At 54.7% G+C, this 16858-nt stretch overlaps 1 protein-coding gene across 2 annotated transcripts in view; it reads right to left on the reverse strand.

Annotated features, from left to right (window-relative positions):
* The window catches only part of DLG3 (discs large MAGUK scaffold protein 3), a gene marked incomplete at its 5' end in the record, with an annotated part of 51481 nt that extends 39707 nt beyond the window's left edge, over window positions 1-11774 (reverse strand). For both annotated transcript variants that reach the window (XM_084269291.1, XM_084269290.1), the window contains one exon: window positions 11448-11774. In XM_084269291.1, coding sequence (XP_084125417.1) covers window positions 11448-11774 — 327 coding nt within the window. The remainder of the gene's footprint in view (window positions 1-11447) is intronic.
* Window positions 11775-16858: the final 5084 nt, after the last annotated feature.

The following is a 16858-nucleotide window of genomic DNA, read 5'->3' on the forward strand; positions in this document are numbered from 1 at the left end:
AAGCACTTCTGCTGCCAGCAATTAACAAGCGATGGATATTTGAACCTTCATGTGCCAGAGGCCAGCTCTTATTAGATGAGTTTCCAGGAAGGATGCAGAAGAGGCAGCCTAAGTGAATGCAGCCCATCATGTGCCCCATGATTTATGACATGAATTCAGCTCCACAAATGATGCTTTGGATCCCTCCCAAGGAGAAGTGCTCTGTATGATAATGTTATAGAGGCTTTCGCAGGTCCAGCCTGAGCCCTCCACTGAGCCCCATTGCGGTCTCTTTGTTGAATTACTAATATCCCACAAATCACACATCACATTGCCTCGCTCACACAGTGCTGAGCCCTAAGGACATATTTTGTCTAGCCTGCTCACTGCGCGCTGAGCATCCTTCGCAACCATTCCACACTAGTGATTTTTACATCTCAAAATACTGCTAGGAGCACAATTTCCCACTCGGGCTTCAGATGGGACCCAGGAGATGCCAGTTGTGAGTGGCTGCTTAAAACAAAGTCAGGTCAGGAGGAATTCAGACTAGGAAATCCCCACTTGCTTCCTATGGTCAGCTATTCCAGCTACTACCAAGGTGTGTGGACATTAGCTCTGACTTCCACTTGCAAATGTTCCAAGATTTATACCTTGCCCATTCTCCTGCAGAGATAGCTAAGACCTAAGACTCAGAAATAAGCAGAGGGCCTGAAAATGAAAAGCCTCTGTCTCCCTCTGTCAGGCAGGCACGTGTACCAAGCCCTTTGCTAGCCAGGGGAGGAGAGGGAACGTCATCATTTTTTGCTGGGCAGCAGGAACATGCTGGTGAATTAACCATGCCTTCAGTTCTATAGCGAGCAGTAAGTAATTTATGCTGTAAGGAGCAGGGGGTTGCTGCATGCAGGGAGGAGAGGGAACAGGGCTGAGCATTCAGGTCACATTCAATGGGGGCTGTCAGATCTCTTCCATCTGAACTGCTTTGTGACAATATTATTATTTACCAAGCCCTGTCTGTGCTTGGGGGGGGGGGGGGGGTTTACAGATGGAAAGAGAAGATGTCCAAGCCCCACAGCGCTCACACCATGGCAGGAGGACCACCAAAGCCGGGGTGTCCCAAGCTCCCTCCACCAGACAGAGGCACAGGGGTCTGCAGATCATTGGGCTCAAGGGCTGAAGGCTGCAGGGAAAGTGGGACTCAAGGAGGACCATGGGGAAGGTGGGAGGTCACTGCACCTTTGTGAACAAAGCCTCGACGCAGGCACAAAGCCAGTGAGGCAGAGGAAACCTCCTGAGAAAATCTGAGCAGCAACAGGAGTCGAAGGGAAGAGCGGTGAAGGGAGGCGAGGTTTGAAGGTCAGGATTCAAGAGCTCTCCAGTCTCACGGGGGCTGAGAGAAGCAGAGCCTCACACTCACCTGTGTCAAGGCACCAGCACTTGAGCACTACACCATGCTCCTGGTGGCAACCACAGTCCAGGTGCTCATGGAAGGACCTGCCCTCTGCAGACCCCAGCAAGGTGATGGCTCCTCGCAAAGGCCACGGAGAGCCCAGAGCCCATGTGGGGGCAGCTGCCTCCATGGTTAAAGCCAGGAGCAGGCTGCAGATCTGCATATGGGGCAGGAGGGATGGACAGCTCTTCCTGGACAGCTTAGCCCCACTCAGGCTGGAGTGATTCCAGTGCAGTGCGTGCAGGGAGAAGCAAGACAGTCAGCAGTGCTCAGGCACACCTCAGGGACAGGATGTGGCCTTTCTGTAGCAGTTTTAGGTTATCACCTAAAAACTGCTGCTGTTTGGGCTGTACTTCCAATGGGGGACTGGCTTTGGCAGCCCAGGGGCACTAAGAGTGGGGTAGCCAAGCCCCAAAGATCTACAAGTATAATTGTTCACCTCCGTTTCTATTATCTGCTGGGGCAAAGATAGGAATTGCAAAACATGATCATTTTCCAAAAGTTCCAACCAGAAGAAAGGCTGCAATTAAATGCAAATGGAGGAGGCTTGTTAGCTTGCTTTCAAGGGCTGAGCCTTGCCCTGTGGCATTTCCCCAAGGAATGCTCTCAGGGCTGGCTGGGGAGACTGAACTCAAAGTTCAATATATTTTCTCCAGAGCTGAAATCCTGAAGTTCTGCAAGGACAGCTTCACATCCTCCACAGAGCCAGCACAAGGGCCAGCCTACAGAAGTCAGGGATTACATACATCCTCCAGACAAAATAAGTGTGCTGCAGACATCCCAGGCCAATGGCAACTGGATTATGCCCACACATAAACCCATTTCCATCGTAACAAGGAAGAGGACTCAAACACAACCCTCCAGAGCTGACAAATACCAACCCTAACACACTGAGCTTATCTCCACAGGAGGCCGATGTGCCCCATATGTCACATACTGAGGGATGTGCAGGCCAGGGTGACTATTTGTGACACTGGGCCAAAGCATCACATGAGAAGCAAAGTACTAACTTAACTCCTTGATTTCTGCAACTTTCCCTGATCGGATCAGAGTGAAAAGTCAATCTGCCTTTTAATATCCTTTGCTTCACACCATCTGAGGCATAATAGTAACACTCTAAAGGAAATGGCTCCAGGCATAAGTGAAATTCCATCTTTACATCCTTTTAAAAGCTCTCGGGGCAGAGGCCAAGCAAGTTGGTGCCCAGCAGAAGCATCTAAACAGGGTGGATGCACTGGGCTGCCTGTAGTCTGGCACCATCTGCTTTGATTGACATTTTTTTTTTAAAAAAGGGTGTTAAACCACAGAGGAAGCTGTGCATTTGCAGCTAGGGAAGCAGTTGCTCTGTGGCAGGCTTTGAACACACAGGTACTTGCTGAGGGATGCCACAGCTCGGTGCGATGCTGCAGCAGCAGCAGGGTGAGCTGCAGGATACCCAGGCACTGACAGGCTCCTGTTGCTGGGGAGGGGAGCGGGTGTGCACTGTGCTAATGAATTAATTTCACAGGAGCGAGCCCAGGTCCTGCTGGTGCAGCACACATGGTGAGCCCACACTCACCACCACTCACCCTGATGAGCACCGACACACTCATCTGCTTCGTGCCAGACACCCCTGCCCTGCACACAGATGCTGGCTTTCCCAGCACTGGGTCTGCCTCCTGCATCAACCCAGAGCCCAACACGTATCTGCCAAAACCATCACCTCCCAAAGCACCTGGGATGACACAATTCCTCCACAGCAACCTGTAGGCATTTCTGAGACTGAGGCAGGGCAGAAACCCACTGCTGAGGCTTCCTGTGCAAAAGGCAAGGGAGGGGACAAGCACCAGCTTGTAACAGGAGCAGAGAAGTGCTGGCACCATCCCTCCAGGCTGCTCCACACAATCCTTTGCAATGCCTGCATGCCTGCAGAACCCCCCCAGCTTTCACCTGGCTGTGCCCAGGGAAGCCAGCTCACAGATCTCCCAGTAAGAAACACCACATGGCACATCCTCTCCCAGACTGCAGCCTGGCTCCCAGCTGGCTCAGAAGATGTAGGGTTTTTCCTACATCTCAATACCAAATTCATGCTTTGGCCTTCCTATCCCTTCCCTTCTCAAGGGGAGAGGTACCCTCTGCTGCCAGAGGCTGTCCCCTTCTCACAGCACCCTGTGCTCACCTCTTCTTGCTTTCATGAGACCTTTACACTGTGGCCAGAGCCGAGGGTTCTTGGGAGCATCAGAGGGCTGCAGAGCCCTGAGAGAGAGCTGCATCCCTCAGAGCTCCCACAGGCTTGGGTAGGGAAAGGGAGCAAAAGAAAATGGAGGCTGGAAACTTCTGGCAACTGATGAATTTAACGACCAGAGATGGCCCTTCCTTCCCTGTAACTGGGCTGGGTGAAAGAACTCTTTGCATTTCTTCTCACCCACTGCAAGAGCAGCCCCGTTGGCTGACACTGTTTGGGCAGGAGGGCACACACCACCCAACAGTGTCCCTGCACAGGCTGAGCCTGACCCCATACCCTCCTTCTACACAGCTTGAAACGTGGCATAAATGATGTAGGAAACGATGCTGGGACCAACCATGCAGCTTGTGGATGCCCAGACCCCCTGCGCAGGTCTCAGCTAGCCAGGCACAGCCCCGGTACTCAGCTCCCAGCCAGCACGCTGCCTGTGAGCAGGATCAGGCTGTCTGTCAGAGCTGAACCGTTCTGGCAGGATGAGCAGGCTCCAGGGTGGTGGCAGCAGAGCCCCTGCCCTGCTGCTGCATCTCAGCGCTGGCTCAAAGCACCACAGCCCCATCCGGAAACAGGGAACGTGGGATTTAGAAGGTCCCTAGTCACGAGGATCTTTGGCAGGGCTACTGAAGTGCCCAAAGTGTTAATCAAACAGAAGCAGCTGCTGAAGGTTTAATCCTTGTTTTAGTGCCTCGTTAGGTTTTTTTTTTAAAGTGTAAGCTTAAATAGGGGCTGGAAAAAGCCTTTCGTCAGTGGGGAAGGAAGAAAGCTTCCTCAAACAGAGGATCTGTGGAGTCTAAGTTTCCATTTAGAAACCATTAAGGCCAGTGTGTTCATACTTGAAAGTTAGACGTCCTGTTCCAGGCTCAGCCTGCTAAAATAAGTGACCCAGTTTACAGAGGTGCTGGGCTCTGGTAGCTTCCCTCTGACTTGGCGGTACCAAATAAAACCCACACAATTCCTTTTTTCACAGGAAGAGTTATTATCATCTGAAAGACTCACGTGCTTCCCCCCAAACAAATACAGAGGTACAGGGGGGGAAACAGTGAATGAGGGACAATGTTAAAATAAAAACTTCGGTCACTAGGATTCAAACACCGTTTTCTTCTCTTCAATAAGCTCCAGGGCACCCCTAGTCACATTATGTTAAGAAACAAGTTTCTGTGGGACAAAAGCAAACCAAGATCCATCAGCAGAGCCTCAAATAAACATGATGAGGGTATTTAGGGCCTGGCCCAGGGTGCTGTGAAGCACCACGTCCCCAAAAATAATCACATTCTGTAATCATTCCTTCAGCAAGCCCCAGCCAAGTGAGCTTCTGCCTACTAAACCATGAATTTAACTTCACATTCAGGTATTCTGAACTTGTTAAATGCTGCAGTAAAAGTTTTCATCTCCAAGTCCCTGATACATGCTCACAGAGTACTGTTGGATTTGCAGCCAGGGCCCTCGAGGGTCACCGTATCATCCCATTTCTGCGTGTTAGAACCAGCTGCAAGCATCAGCACAGCCCATCACACTCACACTGCTGGCACAACCTTACAGCAAGGGTTATGCCCCTTCCCAAATCAGAGATGCGATGCTGAGCCAGAGACACGCCAGCCCTCCTACCAGCACACAGGGTTTGGGATGGCAGGCAGAGTCCTCCTACCTGAAACACACCAAGCTCCTTGTGCCTCAGCACAGACCTGCACTGGACCTGCTCTCCCCCAGGGAACAGAGACCACCATCCCCTTGGAGAGCATCGTGGTTATGCAGCGCAGGCGCCTGGCACGTTTACGTAGTCATAGCTGCAGCTGATTATGGCCTGATTTGTCTTAATGACTTCCTCTCTCTAAATGAGCACCCAGAAGCTAAGGAAAGCGTGGAAGCTCCTCTCCTCCCATCACAGCACACGACACGCTGAGGTGCTTACCTGAAAGGGGCAGCTCTCCAGTGAATGCAACGGCTTCTGCTTTGTGTCCACCTCCCACCCACCTTCGTACCCCTCTGGTACAGCTTTCCCCTGGGTTTCCCTCTCCTGCAACCTGCTGTGGGACCCTCCTCCCTTGAGTATACCCTGAGCACAGCCAGCAGATCCCAGCTGAATCCAGTCAGGACCCTGCTCAGGCAGACCCCAAGCATGGGGGAAGGAGCAGATGAAAACACAGCTGTGGGGGTGTGAGAAGCATCCCTCTGGCAGGGGTTGAGGGCAGGTGCTGCCCTGGTAGAGGCTGAAGGTCTCCCTGCTACCCCAGGTTCTTCAGAAGGAGCCACCTCCTCCACACTGGCTACATCCCTGCTAAAGCCTGTCCATGCTTGGCCCTGTACTCTCCTCCTCTGGTAACATGGCAGGGCTATGTCCCCCCATTTTTGGCAGGTACTTTTTTCTTCTTCCACCTGTTGCACTTGCAGGGTCTCTCCCACTTCTGTGGCTTCAGACACTGCCTTTATTGCAGTAGCTACATCTCTACCACAGCCAGTTTGGACACCAGCTCCAGAGCTGCCCCCTGTGAGCCTCCCAGGGTCCCTGCAGCAGCCTGACACCACAAAGCCAGCAGCAGGGTGAGTGCAGCTCTGGGGCCATGGTCTGGGCTGGCTGGCAGGCAGCAGTTGGTAATCCGGCCAGAGAGGAGCCAAGCTTGGTCCTTCAACATCCCTCTCTAATTCCAATGTTATCCTTTACAGTACTAATGGGATGTGTCAGAGGGGTCAGCGAGCACAAGCACACAGGCCCTGAGGGATTCATGGCAACGGAGAAAGTCTTGCAGGTGAATAAAGGAGCCAACGAGACAAATGTCCTCAGCTGTCTACTCCTAAATCAGCTCAATATGTTTTGGGAAGGAGCATTTGAGAACATCTAACCCTCCTCAGCCTGGTCCAGAGGATGGGTGACAACAGGACATGGGATGGTCTCAAGGTGAGAGAGAGGAACTTGGAGATCTGGACTTGGCATCTTGGTGTCAGGGCATAAGTTTCCACAGGAAATGCACAGGAATGAGGGGGGTTAACTTTATAAAGCATTAACTGGGCCTTGGTTCCAGCTGGGTGGCAGGAAAGGAAGGTCAAGACCATCAGAAACACCAGCTGCCTCCCAGGTCCCCAGGGGAAGGGGCTGAGAGCAGGCAAAAGGCTGGGTTTGGGGGAAGGAGAGCAGCTCAGCGCTTGGTTTTAGCAACTTAACTGGGTGATGGCAGCAGGATCACCAGACGGAGAAGCCCAAGAAACAAGCTGAGAGGTGAAATCAGATGGAGGGAGATATATTAGGAACACACACGCAGATTTACACATCGTAAGTGAGGAGGTGACAAACAGGTCTGTGGGATGGGAATGAAACTCTCACACTCTCACAATGAGGGAGTGGAGTGCAATGAGGAGTGGTGGAGAGGGAAGACCCTCCCGGGACTCCAGCTGGCAGGAGGACACGTTTAAAGAGACACTGGAGGTGGAGGGAGGTTTGGGGGACCACTGCAGACTGCAAAGCAGGGGCCAAGCAGATGGATGGGGTCAGGAACAGCCAAGCACAGCGTTCAGCGGTGGAGCCAGACGCAAAGGGCACTTCACTACAGTTTGTATCTACATTTAGGTTGCCAAAAATACCTTTCACAGATTGGCTGCCTTTAATTAAAAGGATGTCTCCTGTGCTCCTGGCACAATGCAGAGCTTGTCCTGCCACGTGGGGCTCTCTGTGGATGGTCTCAGGGGCAGCTTTCCTGTGGGGCAGCTCCTCTCTGCCTGCATCATCCCGTGCCCTGACAGTGCCAGGTTGGGCAGGTCAAGCCTCAGTGTTTCCCCCAAATGCCCCTCTGTGGCACAGAGCAAAGGAGGAAAACTGCACCCCCTTCCTGTTTTGGCTTCTTTCCTTCCCTCCAAATGTGGAGAACACCTTCCTCCTCTCTCCTCCTCCACCTTCCAGTGCAAAGATTTAGCTAATTTCTTCTATGAATAGCACGGGAGTAGCCATAGCAACATCACCCTGCCAACCTCACCACCTCCACTGCCTCTGTGTCCCCAGCACCCCGTTCCTCTCACCCTCCCTCGCACCCCCCTAGGGAACATCTGGGCCTTCAACCATTTCCCACAAAGCAACCTGCCTTTGGCTTCCCGCCTGCCCCCTTGGTGCTCTCCCACCTTTCTCCTGGCCATACCTGCCGATTGCTCAGAAACCCAGCCTAGACCCCCCATAGCCTCCTCAAGGCTCTTTCCTCCCCCTCATCATCCATGCCCCAAGAGCCAGGACCCCCAAATCTGGCAGCACCTGAAAGACTGGTGCCTCTGCCAAGATGTGCTGCCCTGTGCTGAGCCCCTGAGCTCCAGGCGACTCCCCAGTGCACAAGAGGGACTATAACAAAAAGTATGTCTGTTGAAAAACAGGACATTCAGTGAAACACCCAATGACAAGGGCAGTCAGGGAGGACCCGTCCCCCTCCTCCACTCACCTCTGCTGGGGGTGAGGGCCATACAAACCTGGCATGGTCCAGACCCTTACAGATGGTCTGGGACTCATTGTGATGCTGCTCTAACTCCACCCTGCACATCCCTGACCCCCAAAGTGGGAGAAAGGGACTGCAGGAAGGGGGCACAGCAGGACATTTCTGGACAAATAGGGCCAGTGATCCCAGGGTAGTGGGCACTTCACAACCACATGCTGGGCACTTGAACTGGCCCTTTCCCCAGCCATGAGAGGAGATGCTCATGCCCCAGCCATCCCAAATGCACATGAAAACATTGGTGAGACCTTTGGGAACCTCAGGGAGAGCCCAGCACCAAGAACTTTGACCTAAGTACAGGGCTGGAACTTCCCAGTGGGACAGAAAGGTGCCAGCTGCTGCTGGACCCTTAGTGCAGGAAGGGGCACCAGAACAGGGGCTGGGACACAGCCTGGCAGCTCAGCACTCCTGACAGTCTGTGGGAGTCAGAGAGCAAAGGGGAGAGGATGGAGCACAGTGCTCTAGCACTGCATCCCTGGATGGTGCTGCCATTCTTTCCCCAAAGCTGGGAGTCCTCTTCTCGCCCCACCCTGGCAGAGGGGAACTCAAGTCCCCCAGAAGCAAGTGAGGGGGGATGAAGAGGGTACAGGGCCAGCTGTGGGGACAAGGGAGGACGGCAGTGACAGCAAGCAAGGAAGTGGGGACTAAAGAACAAGGGATGTGGGTAGATAAGGGAGAAGAAATGGAAGTCATCTCAGAGGGCAGAGGAAAAGCAAAGCAAAAAGATATGAGAAACCCAGAGATCAGGTTTGTGCCCCCTCCCTACGGTCACGATTAGGGGTTCTCAGTTACTGGCATTGCTGGAGCAAGCTCATTTGCATCCCAGAGAAGGGGAGAGGCAGGAGGAGACAACCAAGGGAGCACTGGAAGTGGAAGGAGGTATGGATTGGCATCAGGACTGCGCCGGGTGTTGGACAGCACGTGTGGGCACATCTCCCATGCCACAGAGCTGTGCCCAGGGTCTGCAAGCACGCATGATGTCAGAGCACACGCAGCACCATATGCAATCGCGAGCACACTCCCAATGTCAGAGCAGCCACGCACGTGGCCGCGCCAAGGCACACGGGCAGCACGCACTCTCCTCTGCTTGTGTGGAGAAAAACAGGCTTAAAGGAGAGGTGGTGAAGCTCTCTGGTAAGCGAGCGGGTCCCTGCTTTCCTGGGGAAGCCTCCTGGCCTGCACACCCCTTCCCACCTCTGCTGTTGGAAGCGCTTCCAGGGACAGGCAGCTCATTTAAAGGGGCAGCCCTGAAAAATGGCAGCCCTGCCTCTACCAGAGGCTCTTGAGGACAGAGACTGGCTTTGCATCTGCAGCATTCAGCCAGATCTACTCAGAGCCTCCTGACATCTCCCGGCCTCCCAGAGCCAAATCTATCTGCCTGGGCACAAGCCATGCCCAGCTGTTTCCATTTTAACCACCTTTTGTCCCTCTGTTCACCACTGGACTGGGAAGAACATGGATTCCTGACGCCTCAGGCACTCTGCACCCTCAGATCAGACGGGGAGCATTGCTGAGGTATCTGCTGCAAAGCTTTACTCGCTGCATTTGCTACACACCAGGGAGAAATCCTGCCTGCTCTGATACAGACAGTACACATACCACACACGTCATATTCTACATGCAGACCCCGCTATGCTCACGTAGCCTCACATACTGGCATCCTCGGGCGCTCACCACGAGGAGCTTTTGATTTCTTTTCCTTTCTTTTTTTTCTCCCTTCTTTTTCCCCTCCTCATCTTCAGAAAGGCTAGGGCTGAGCAGAGATTCCCAACGTGGACTTTCAGAGCAGCCCAAGCCCCGGGACTCCATGGCAGCACCACAAAGAGACAATGATTTCTCTTCCACCGTTGCAAAAACATGAAAGGCTCCCCTGCCCAGTCTGCCACGGCAGCAATGCAGCTGGCATCGCTTCCTTCCAAGCCTGCTTGGAATCATCTTACCAGGAACCCTGGGCCAGACCTTTCATGGAATCAGGAGTGGAAAGTAGGGAACAGATATGCGTTCAAATTCCCTGCTCCTGTCCAGCTCCCCAAGCTTGCTGCTCTGGGTGTGAGGAAGGAAAGAGATAGTGAAGGAAAGATGGAAGAATGCTTGCCAGGAATCAGCAGGCGAGAGAGAGCCGAGGCTGATTTTGATGCAAAGAGTGGCAGAGAAAGACAGAAAGCAGGATCAGGCTGATAGGAAGGTGGCTGGGTTTTTGGGTGCTTTCAGGGAACGTGATCTGAACATATCAGCTCTGAATCTATTTATTTCAACCAGGGCTACAGACCGAGCAATGAAGAAAAAACAGGGGAAGGGAAGAAGAGGGTTGTGTTTTCCGAGAGGAAAGGAGGAGAGAATTCCCATTGATTCCCGTGTGCCTGCCTGCTACAGCATCTTGAAATAATAATTAGAAGGATCAATAAGAAATCATGTGAGGTTTGAAGATAATGAATGAAAGAGGCAGAAGCAGCAAATTGAAATGCCTTTCCCTAAAGCAGGGTAAATTGTTTTTCAGGCAGGGTCTAGCCTCCATTTTAATGCTTTGCAAACAGCTCCAACCATTTTCTAAGCTGGCTTGTGGTTCAAAACAAGACTGGTCTCTCCATTTAGGGGAGAAAGAGAGACACAGCCTGAGAATGGGTCCTGGAGGAGAAGGCTAATAAAATGAATGTGTGTGGGAAGAAATGGAGGCAGTGAAATGGGGCAGAAAGCACACAGCATGCCAGCGACCAGAGCAGGGTTACGTAATAATCTCGGGGAGCAGGGACGTAGCAGCAGAGCAAGGAAACCACAACTCAATGGAGAGTGGGTGCCAGTTTGGGAGCGCTGGCAAGCGGCACCACAAGCCCATGAGGCTGCCCGGCAGGCAGCATGCCCCACGCCTACTAAACACAGTATGATGGGATGCCCTCGACAATGCCAGTGCTTCAGGCGACAGCGTCGTAAGCGACAGGGACCTTTTGGGTGGGGTGTCCGAAAAACATCACGCCTGATGCCCACCTCAAGCTCAACTAGACCCAGCTGGTCCAGCTTGGCCCCCAGGAGGGTGCTCCAACGCAGAGCTCCTGTGATGGGCAGGACCGCAGGGGACAGCCTGAGCAATGGCAACACCAACCTGAGCGACGCCAGCAGCCAGCCCAAGCGAGGACCACGGCCAACCGCAACAACGCCGGCGCCCAGCCCCAGCAACGCCAGCAGCCATCCCGGCCGCCCACGACATCCCCCTGGCGTAACGCTGCATCCCGCCGCGACCCCGCCACTCGTCCCTGGGTACCCCCATCACCCACCCTCCCGGTCCCACCCCATCTCACCCCGTCCCTCACCGGGGAAGCCGCTGCCCGGGGCTGGCCCGTACCTGCTCGTACCAGTCGCGGCTCGAACACGTGCACTCGGGCCACCAGCCCGGGCCGCTCCCGTTCACCTTGGGCGCGCTCTTCCCCGGCGGCGGCGGAGGCGGCTTCAGCGCGGCGGGGTCGCGGGCGGGGGGCCCCAGCTTGGCCTTGCCGCGGGCGGCGGGCGCGGCCCCCCCGTGCGCCGGCAGCGTCTGCGAGCCGTACCCGCCGTAGCCGTACTGCTCGTGCTGCCACTCGCCGTAGGAGGGGGGCTCCATGCGCCGCAGGGCCGCCATCCGCGTCACCTCGTAGCACTCGGGGCACTTGCAGCAGTGGTGGTGCTTGTGCATCGCTGCCCTCACACCATAGAGCCGGCAGGGAGGGAGGGAGGCGGCGCGGAGGGAGGGATGCTCGGGGGGCGGCAGCGGCCCCCGCCCCGCGCAAGGCGCGCTGCCGCCTCCTCGCCCGTTCGGCGCCCCCGGCCCCGCGGGCGGGAGCGGGAGGAGGAAAAGGGGGGTGGGGGGGTGGGGGTGGTATTACAGCGCGGTGATCTCCGCGGGGGTGCGCCGCGGCATCTCCCACGACGCCGCTCAATCCCAGGGCTGCTCCCGGGCCAGCGGCTCCGGCCCTCTCCGCTGCATGGGGATACTCAGCCCGGTTCGGTTCAGCTCAGTCCGGCTCGGTTCAGCCCGGTCCAACACACCCCGGGAACGCGGAGCGCGGCACCTGCGGCGGCGCGAAGCATCTCCCGTCTCCTCCTCTCCCCTCCCCCCGGCGGCCAATCCGCGCCGGCGGAACCTCCGCGCCCCGCCCCGCCGATGAGCTCCGGGGCCGAGGAGGAGCCGTGCGCCGCGGTTGCCACACCGGACGGGGCAGTTCCTGGGCAGCCGGTCCAGAGCCGGGCAGCGGGTCCAAAGCCTGGCCAGCGAGCAGCGGGGAGTGCGTCCCCGCTGGCCCCCCCAGCATCTTGCGCTAGCGGAATCCCGAAGGAACAGAAATCCTCATCTCAACAGCTTCGTGCAGCACCTGCAGCTGCCCCCGCCCCATCCCCATCCCCACCAGGCAGCTCTGATGCAGCTCCGTGCCTCCAGCCCCAGCACGGCGGTGGGCAGCCCTGACAGCTTCGTGTTTGACACTGCGAGGTGTTCGCTTTGCATCAGCTGTGATCACACTGGGCTATGAAATAATTTTTCCAGACCCAGATTACAATACCTCTGTTGCATCCCCACGTCAGCTTTCACCCTGCTTTGCTAGGAGTGTTACCGTGCACACTACCACAGCACCCTGGGGCTGCTGCTACTGCCCTGGGAGCTGTGGGTGCATCAGTTGTGCAGACCTCCCCACCAATGGCTTTTCCTGGCGTAGGGGGTGGGGGGTGTAAAGGCAGAGCAGAAGTGCCTGCAGGTACAGCAGGGCAAGGGCCCTGTCCTCAGTGCAGCTCAGGCAGCCCCTTACCTCTCGCCTGCAAGTGCCAGACTAGAATTTCAGAAGAAAGTCACCCAGACAAACTGAAGGGTAGAAAAATCCACACCTGATCCTGGCCTCCTAGTGCTCGAAGGTCTTAATGAACACTGGAATGGGTGAAGAATTATTTGAAGAAATGGTAGGTAAATATGTAGAAGAGCAATAAAAGGTGCGCTATGGGGGTCCCTCAGGATACGGGTAAAGGAATGAGACAGAAGCAGAAGGCCACAAGTTGTGCCACAAGATGTGGTGGTTCAACACCCTGATTCAAGGGGTGCAAGATTTGAAGGCTCTGGTTGGCCTCATGTGGGTGGTGCAATCTGTCCCTGCTCACAAGAGGAACTGTGGGAAGAGGAAGCGTGTGAGAACTGGTCAGATGAATGTCTCTGCCTGCACCGTGTTTCTTCAGCTTTTTAAACCGCAATACAAAATTACTTCTGCAGCTGACCACAGCAGACAGAGGTGCTCCTGCAGTGCTTGCTCCCAGGTGGTCAAGTGAAATAGTTTCTTCTGAGTGGAGGGGAGAGGGGACAAGACACCCTGTAGTTGGGATCTGTGTTGTCCCCAAGCCCCATAGTCCCCCCCCTCCGCAGGGTGCAGAACCTGTTCTCTCCAGCACTGCCTGCGTTTCATTGCCTCTGAGCTGCTCAGGTTACCTCCTCCACAGGAGGGATGCTATGACCGTGTGCTGCTCCATGCCAGGGAGCAGTGCTGTGGCTCAGACACATGACACTGGAACTTCCCCAGCCGCAAGCTTAAGACAGCCACAATGTTCCCAATCAAGTCCAGAGAGCCTGTCCCACCACGCTGGCCTTGAGCAGCCAAGCACAGCACTGCTGCTGAGCCCTGGAGAACAAGACCTAGAGATGCAGCAAGATGAAGCCAACAGCTGTGTGTGAGGAAGCGCTTCTCCCCTGCAGAGCTCAGTGTCACAGGACACTGCAGGCCCCAGGAACTCACTAACACAGGGAAGGATTGGATGTCTGTATCTGAAGCGAACTTTTTCAGAGTGATTTTAATCAATGAAAAACTATCTGTGCACGGAAGGAAAGCATACAGTGTTGGCATCAACATTGCATTAACTTTACATGATGGCTTTGGGAAATTAAGATCATCTCCACATCTTCTACTGCTCCTTTTGCTGCCCCACATAGCACAGGGTGCCAGCCTTGCAGGAGGCTGTTGGGCTGACAAGCCCTTTGCTCCAGGGAGATGCTGTACCTCCTTGACAGCCAGGGTGGACCAGGGAGCTGGGGGTGTCATCCATGGGGAAAGGGCAGGAATGAAGCTGAGGTAGGGGATTGCTGTACCACAGAACAGCAATAAGCCTTGTAGAAACAGGCAGGTGGCCCATGTCTCTTGCATGAGAGTAAAAGTACATGAAGTCTGGCTTGGCCTTCCACCCTGTGGCACCTCTGAGATCTGGGTGACTTCATCAAAGAGATGTGCCCAGAACCTGTAACACAACCATAACTAATTACTGCTCCAGGCAAGCTGCAAACCTCCCTCCCAGTGCAGTTCTCACCCAAGGATGGCACAGTTTGGCTGCCAGGACCATGCAGTGTGCAGACCCCCACTGTCCACCCAGTGAAGCCTCCTCCACTACTATAAGCCTCCACCAAAGCCTTCTTTTGGCCAAGGCCAGACAAGAGGCCCACATTTGGAAGAGGCTGATTTGAGTGGCAGGAGAGCACTAAGGAAAAGCACATGAGGAGTTTGTAGCCACTGCTCACACCTGTGCTGTTCCAGAGATGTCTCCTCCTTTCACTCAGTCTCGTGGTGGGGGCAGGCAGGGACATGGGCATTCACTTGGGGGGGAGTGCAAAAGCAAAGGACAAGAGGAAAGGGCTTTAATAAGGGGTTGAGCAAACAACTAAGAGAGGCATTCAATTGATTTTCTTACTTCCATGGCAGACTCAAGGTGTCCTCCACAAGGAAGGGCTCTGGTCGTCTCCCTGCTTGGCCTCTGGCAGCCCCGCTGATGGGGCAGCCACACCACCCTGGGCATCTGCACGTGGGAAGCACCCTCGCTGCCAGCCCTGGCATCCCAATATTGCTGCCTTCACCCAGCTCAGCTTGTCAGCTCCCAAACTCAGAGGTGGCTTCTCTGGCTTCCCTCAGCTCTCTTACCTGCTGCTGCCTCATCAGCACCGGCAAGCGGAGGGACCTTGAGCCTTAGCAGCTCTGATGGAGCCTTTCCCTACCTGCCTGCAGCTCCTTTTCCTCTTAAAACCTCATGTCCCCTTAAACTGCCCCAAGAGTTGTTTAATTCCTTCTCATTCGTAGTGAGCTACATGTGCTGCCTGCTATCCCCAATTAAAATAAAAACATTAAATGCCTGGCTGCCACTGCCTGTTTGCCATGTCCCCTAACACTGTGTGGGGCTTGCGACATGCTACCAAGCTTAAGAGGAGGCCAGGGCCAGCTGGCTGGGGCATCCACATCCCATGCTTCTTGAACTTGCTTCAGTGAGCAGAAGCGTTTGGGCTGCTGGGGGTGGCACTCCTGGAGCCTGAGTGGTGCAGGCACCTGTACTGGGGTGCCCAGACCTGGGGTTGGCAGGGCAGACACAGTGCCCAGTGCCTTGGGGCAGTTCTAGGCATCTTGCCCCAGCGATGTGGGCATTCAGCAGAGCTAAAGGAGCTGGGAACTGTTTCTGGGAAGGTGCCATAATGGAGGAAAGTGATTCAAGGATACTAAGAGCTTTCTCATCCTCTACTCCCTTCCTACCAGAAGCCTGCCCATCTTATTTAAATTCAGCTTTGGCAGCTGCTCTTTTTTACAGGTGTTAATTTCAGCAAAGTGTCAAGAAATCCCGGGAGATGGTGTTATTTGCACAGCACAAAAGCGGCACGGAGCAGCCGGGTTTTATCTGGCATGGCTGGCATTTCAGCCACTGTTGTCCCTTCCTCCCACATGAAGTCCTGTGGGAAGAGGAAGTTAAGTGTGAGGGACCAGGAGCTGGGGGGTTGTTGCACCTATGCCCTTTCTAGGAGCAGAAGATGGGGCAGGCTGAGGTCTCCTGGCAGAGGTGACAGTCACTCAAGCATTGTGACACTGATTCTTGCCTTCAGCCCAAGAGTAGAGCTGGATCCTGCCAAGGGAACCGAAGCCACGTGTTAGCTCTGAGCCTGGGTGTAGATGGGGAAAGTGTCATCTTTGTAATCCTGGAGGATGAAGTGGGAGACAGTTTTGCACAGAGGAGGTACTTTTCTCAACTGCTATCACCTGCAAAAAGCTACCCAACATCTACCCAACATCCAAAGCACAGGGAAGGCAGAGGGGTCTACAGCCACCCAGCTGAAAATTGGGGGCGAGATGCTCTGAGAGGTAAATGCATGGGCAGGGAGCAGGCTGCTGGGAAATGAGCAACAACAGGAGGAACCAACTGAACTTGGCCCAGTCCATCAGTCAGCTCCTCAGCAATACCACAGACCCCCATCCAGCTGGGACTTGCAATTTGCAATTTGCAATTTGCTGTGTCTGGGACTCGTCAAATGAAACTTGAACTTGGTCTGTGGAGCCAGCTGCACAGCTAGTGAGCAAATGGGGCCAGTGGGTCCCATGAGTGCTGGAGGGTTTGGACAGTCACGGGTGAGTGGAAAGGGGCAGGATAACAAACATCTCACGCTGAGACTGTTCCATCCCTGCCACCAGCAGCGATTCACACTGGGAAATGTACAGCTGGGATAATACTAACCAGGCATACCATGGGACCGATAGCTCTCCGGGCAGTTGCCAAAGAAATTGCTCTCCTCCAGGGCAAAGCCATTTTCCCCCTATTAATGATCCTGATACATTGCCCAGCGCCACTACACAGTTCACATATCCTCACTTGTGGCAGCTATGGTGTAGGGGGGTCTTCAATAAGCACCACAGATACTTTTTGCAATTGAAATTACAGCCAACTAAATGTCTTTTGTGGCTGCACTGACAGGGGAGAGGAGTGATGGAGACCTGTGGCAGGTCT

This window comes from Gallinula chloropus (genome assembly GCF_964237585.1).
Source record: "Gallinula chloropus genome assembly, chromosome: 11".
In the NCBI taxonomy this organism is placed as follows: domain Eukaryota; kingdom Metazoa; phylum Chordata; class Aves; order Gruiformes; family Rallidae; genus Gallinula; species Gallinula chloropus.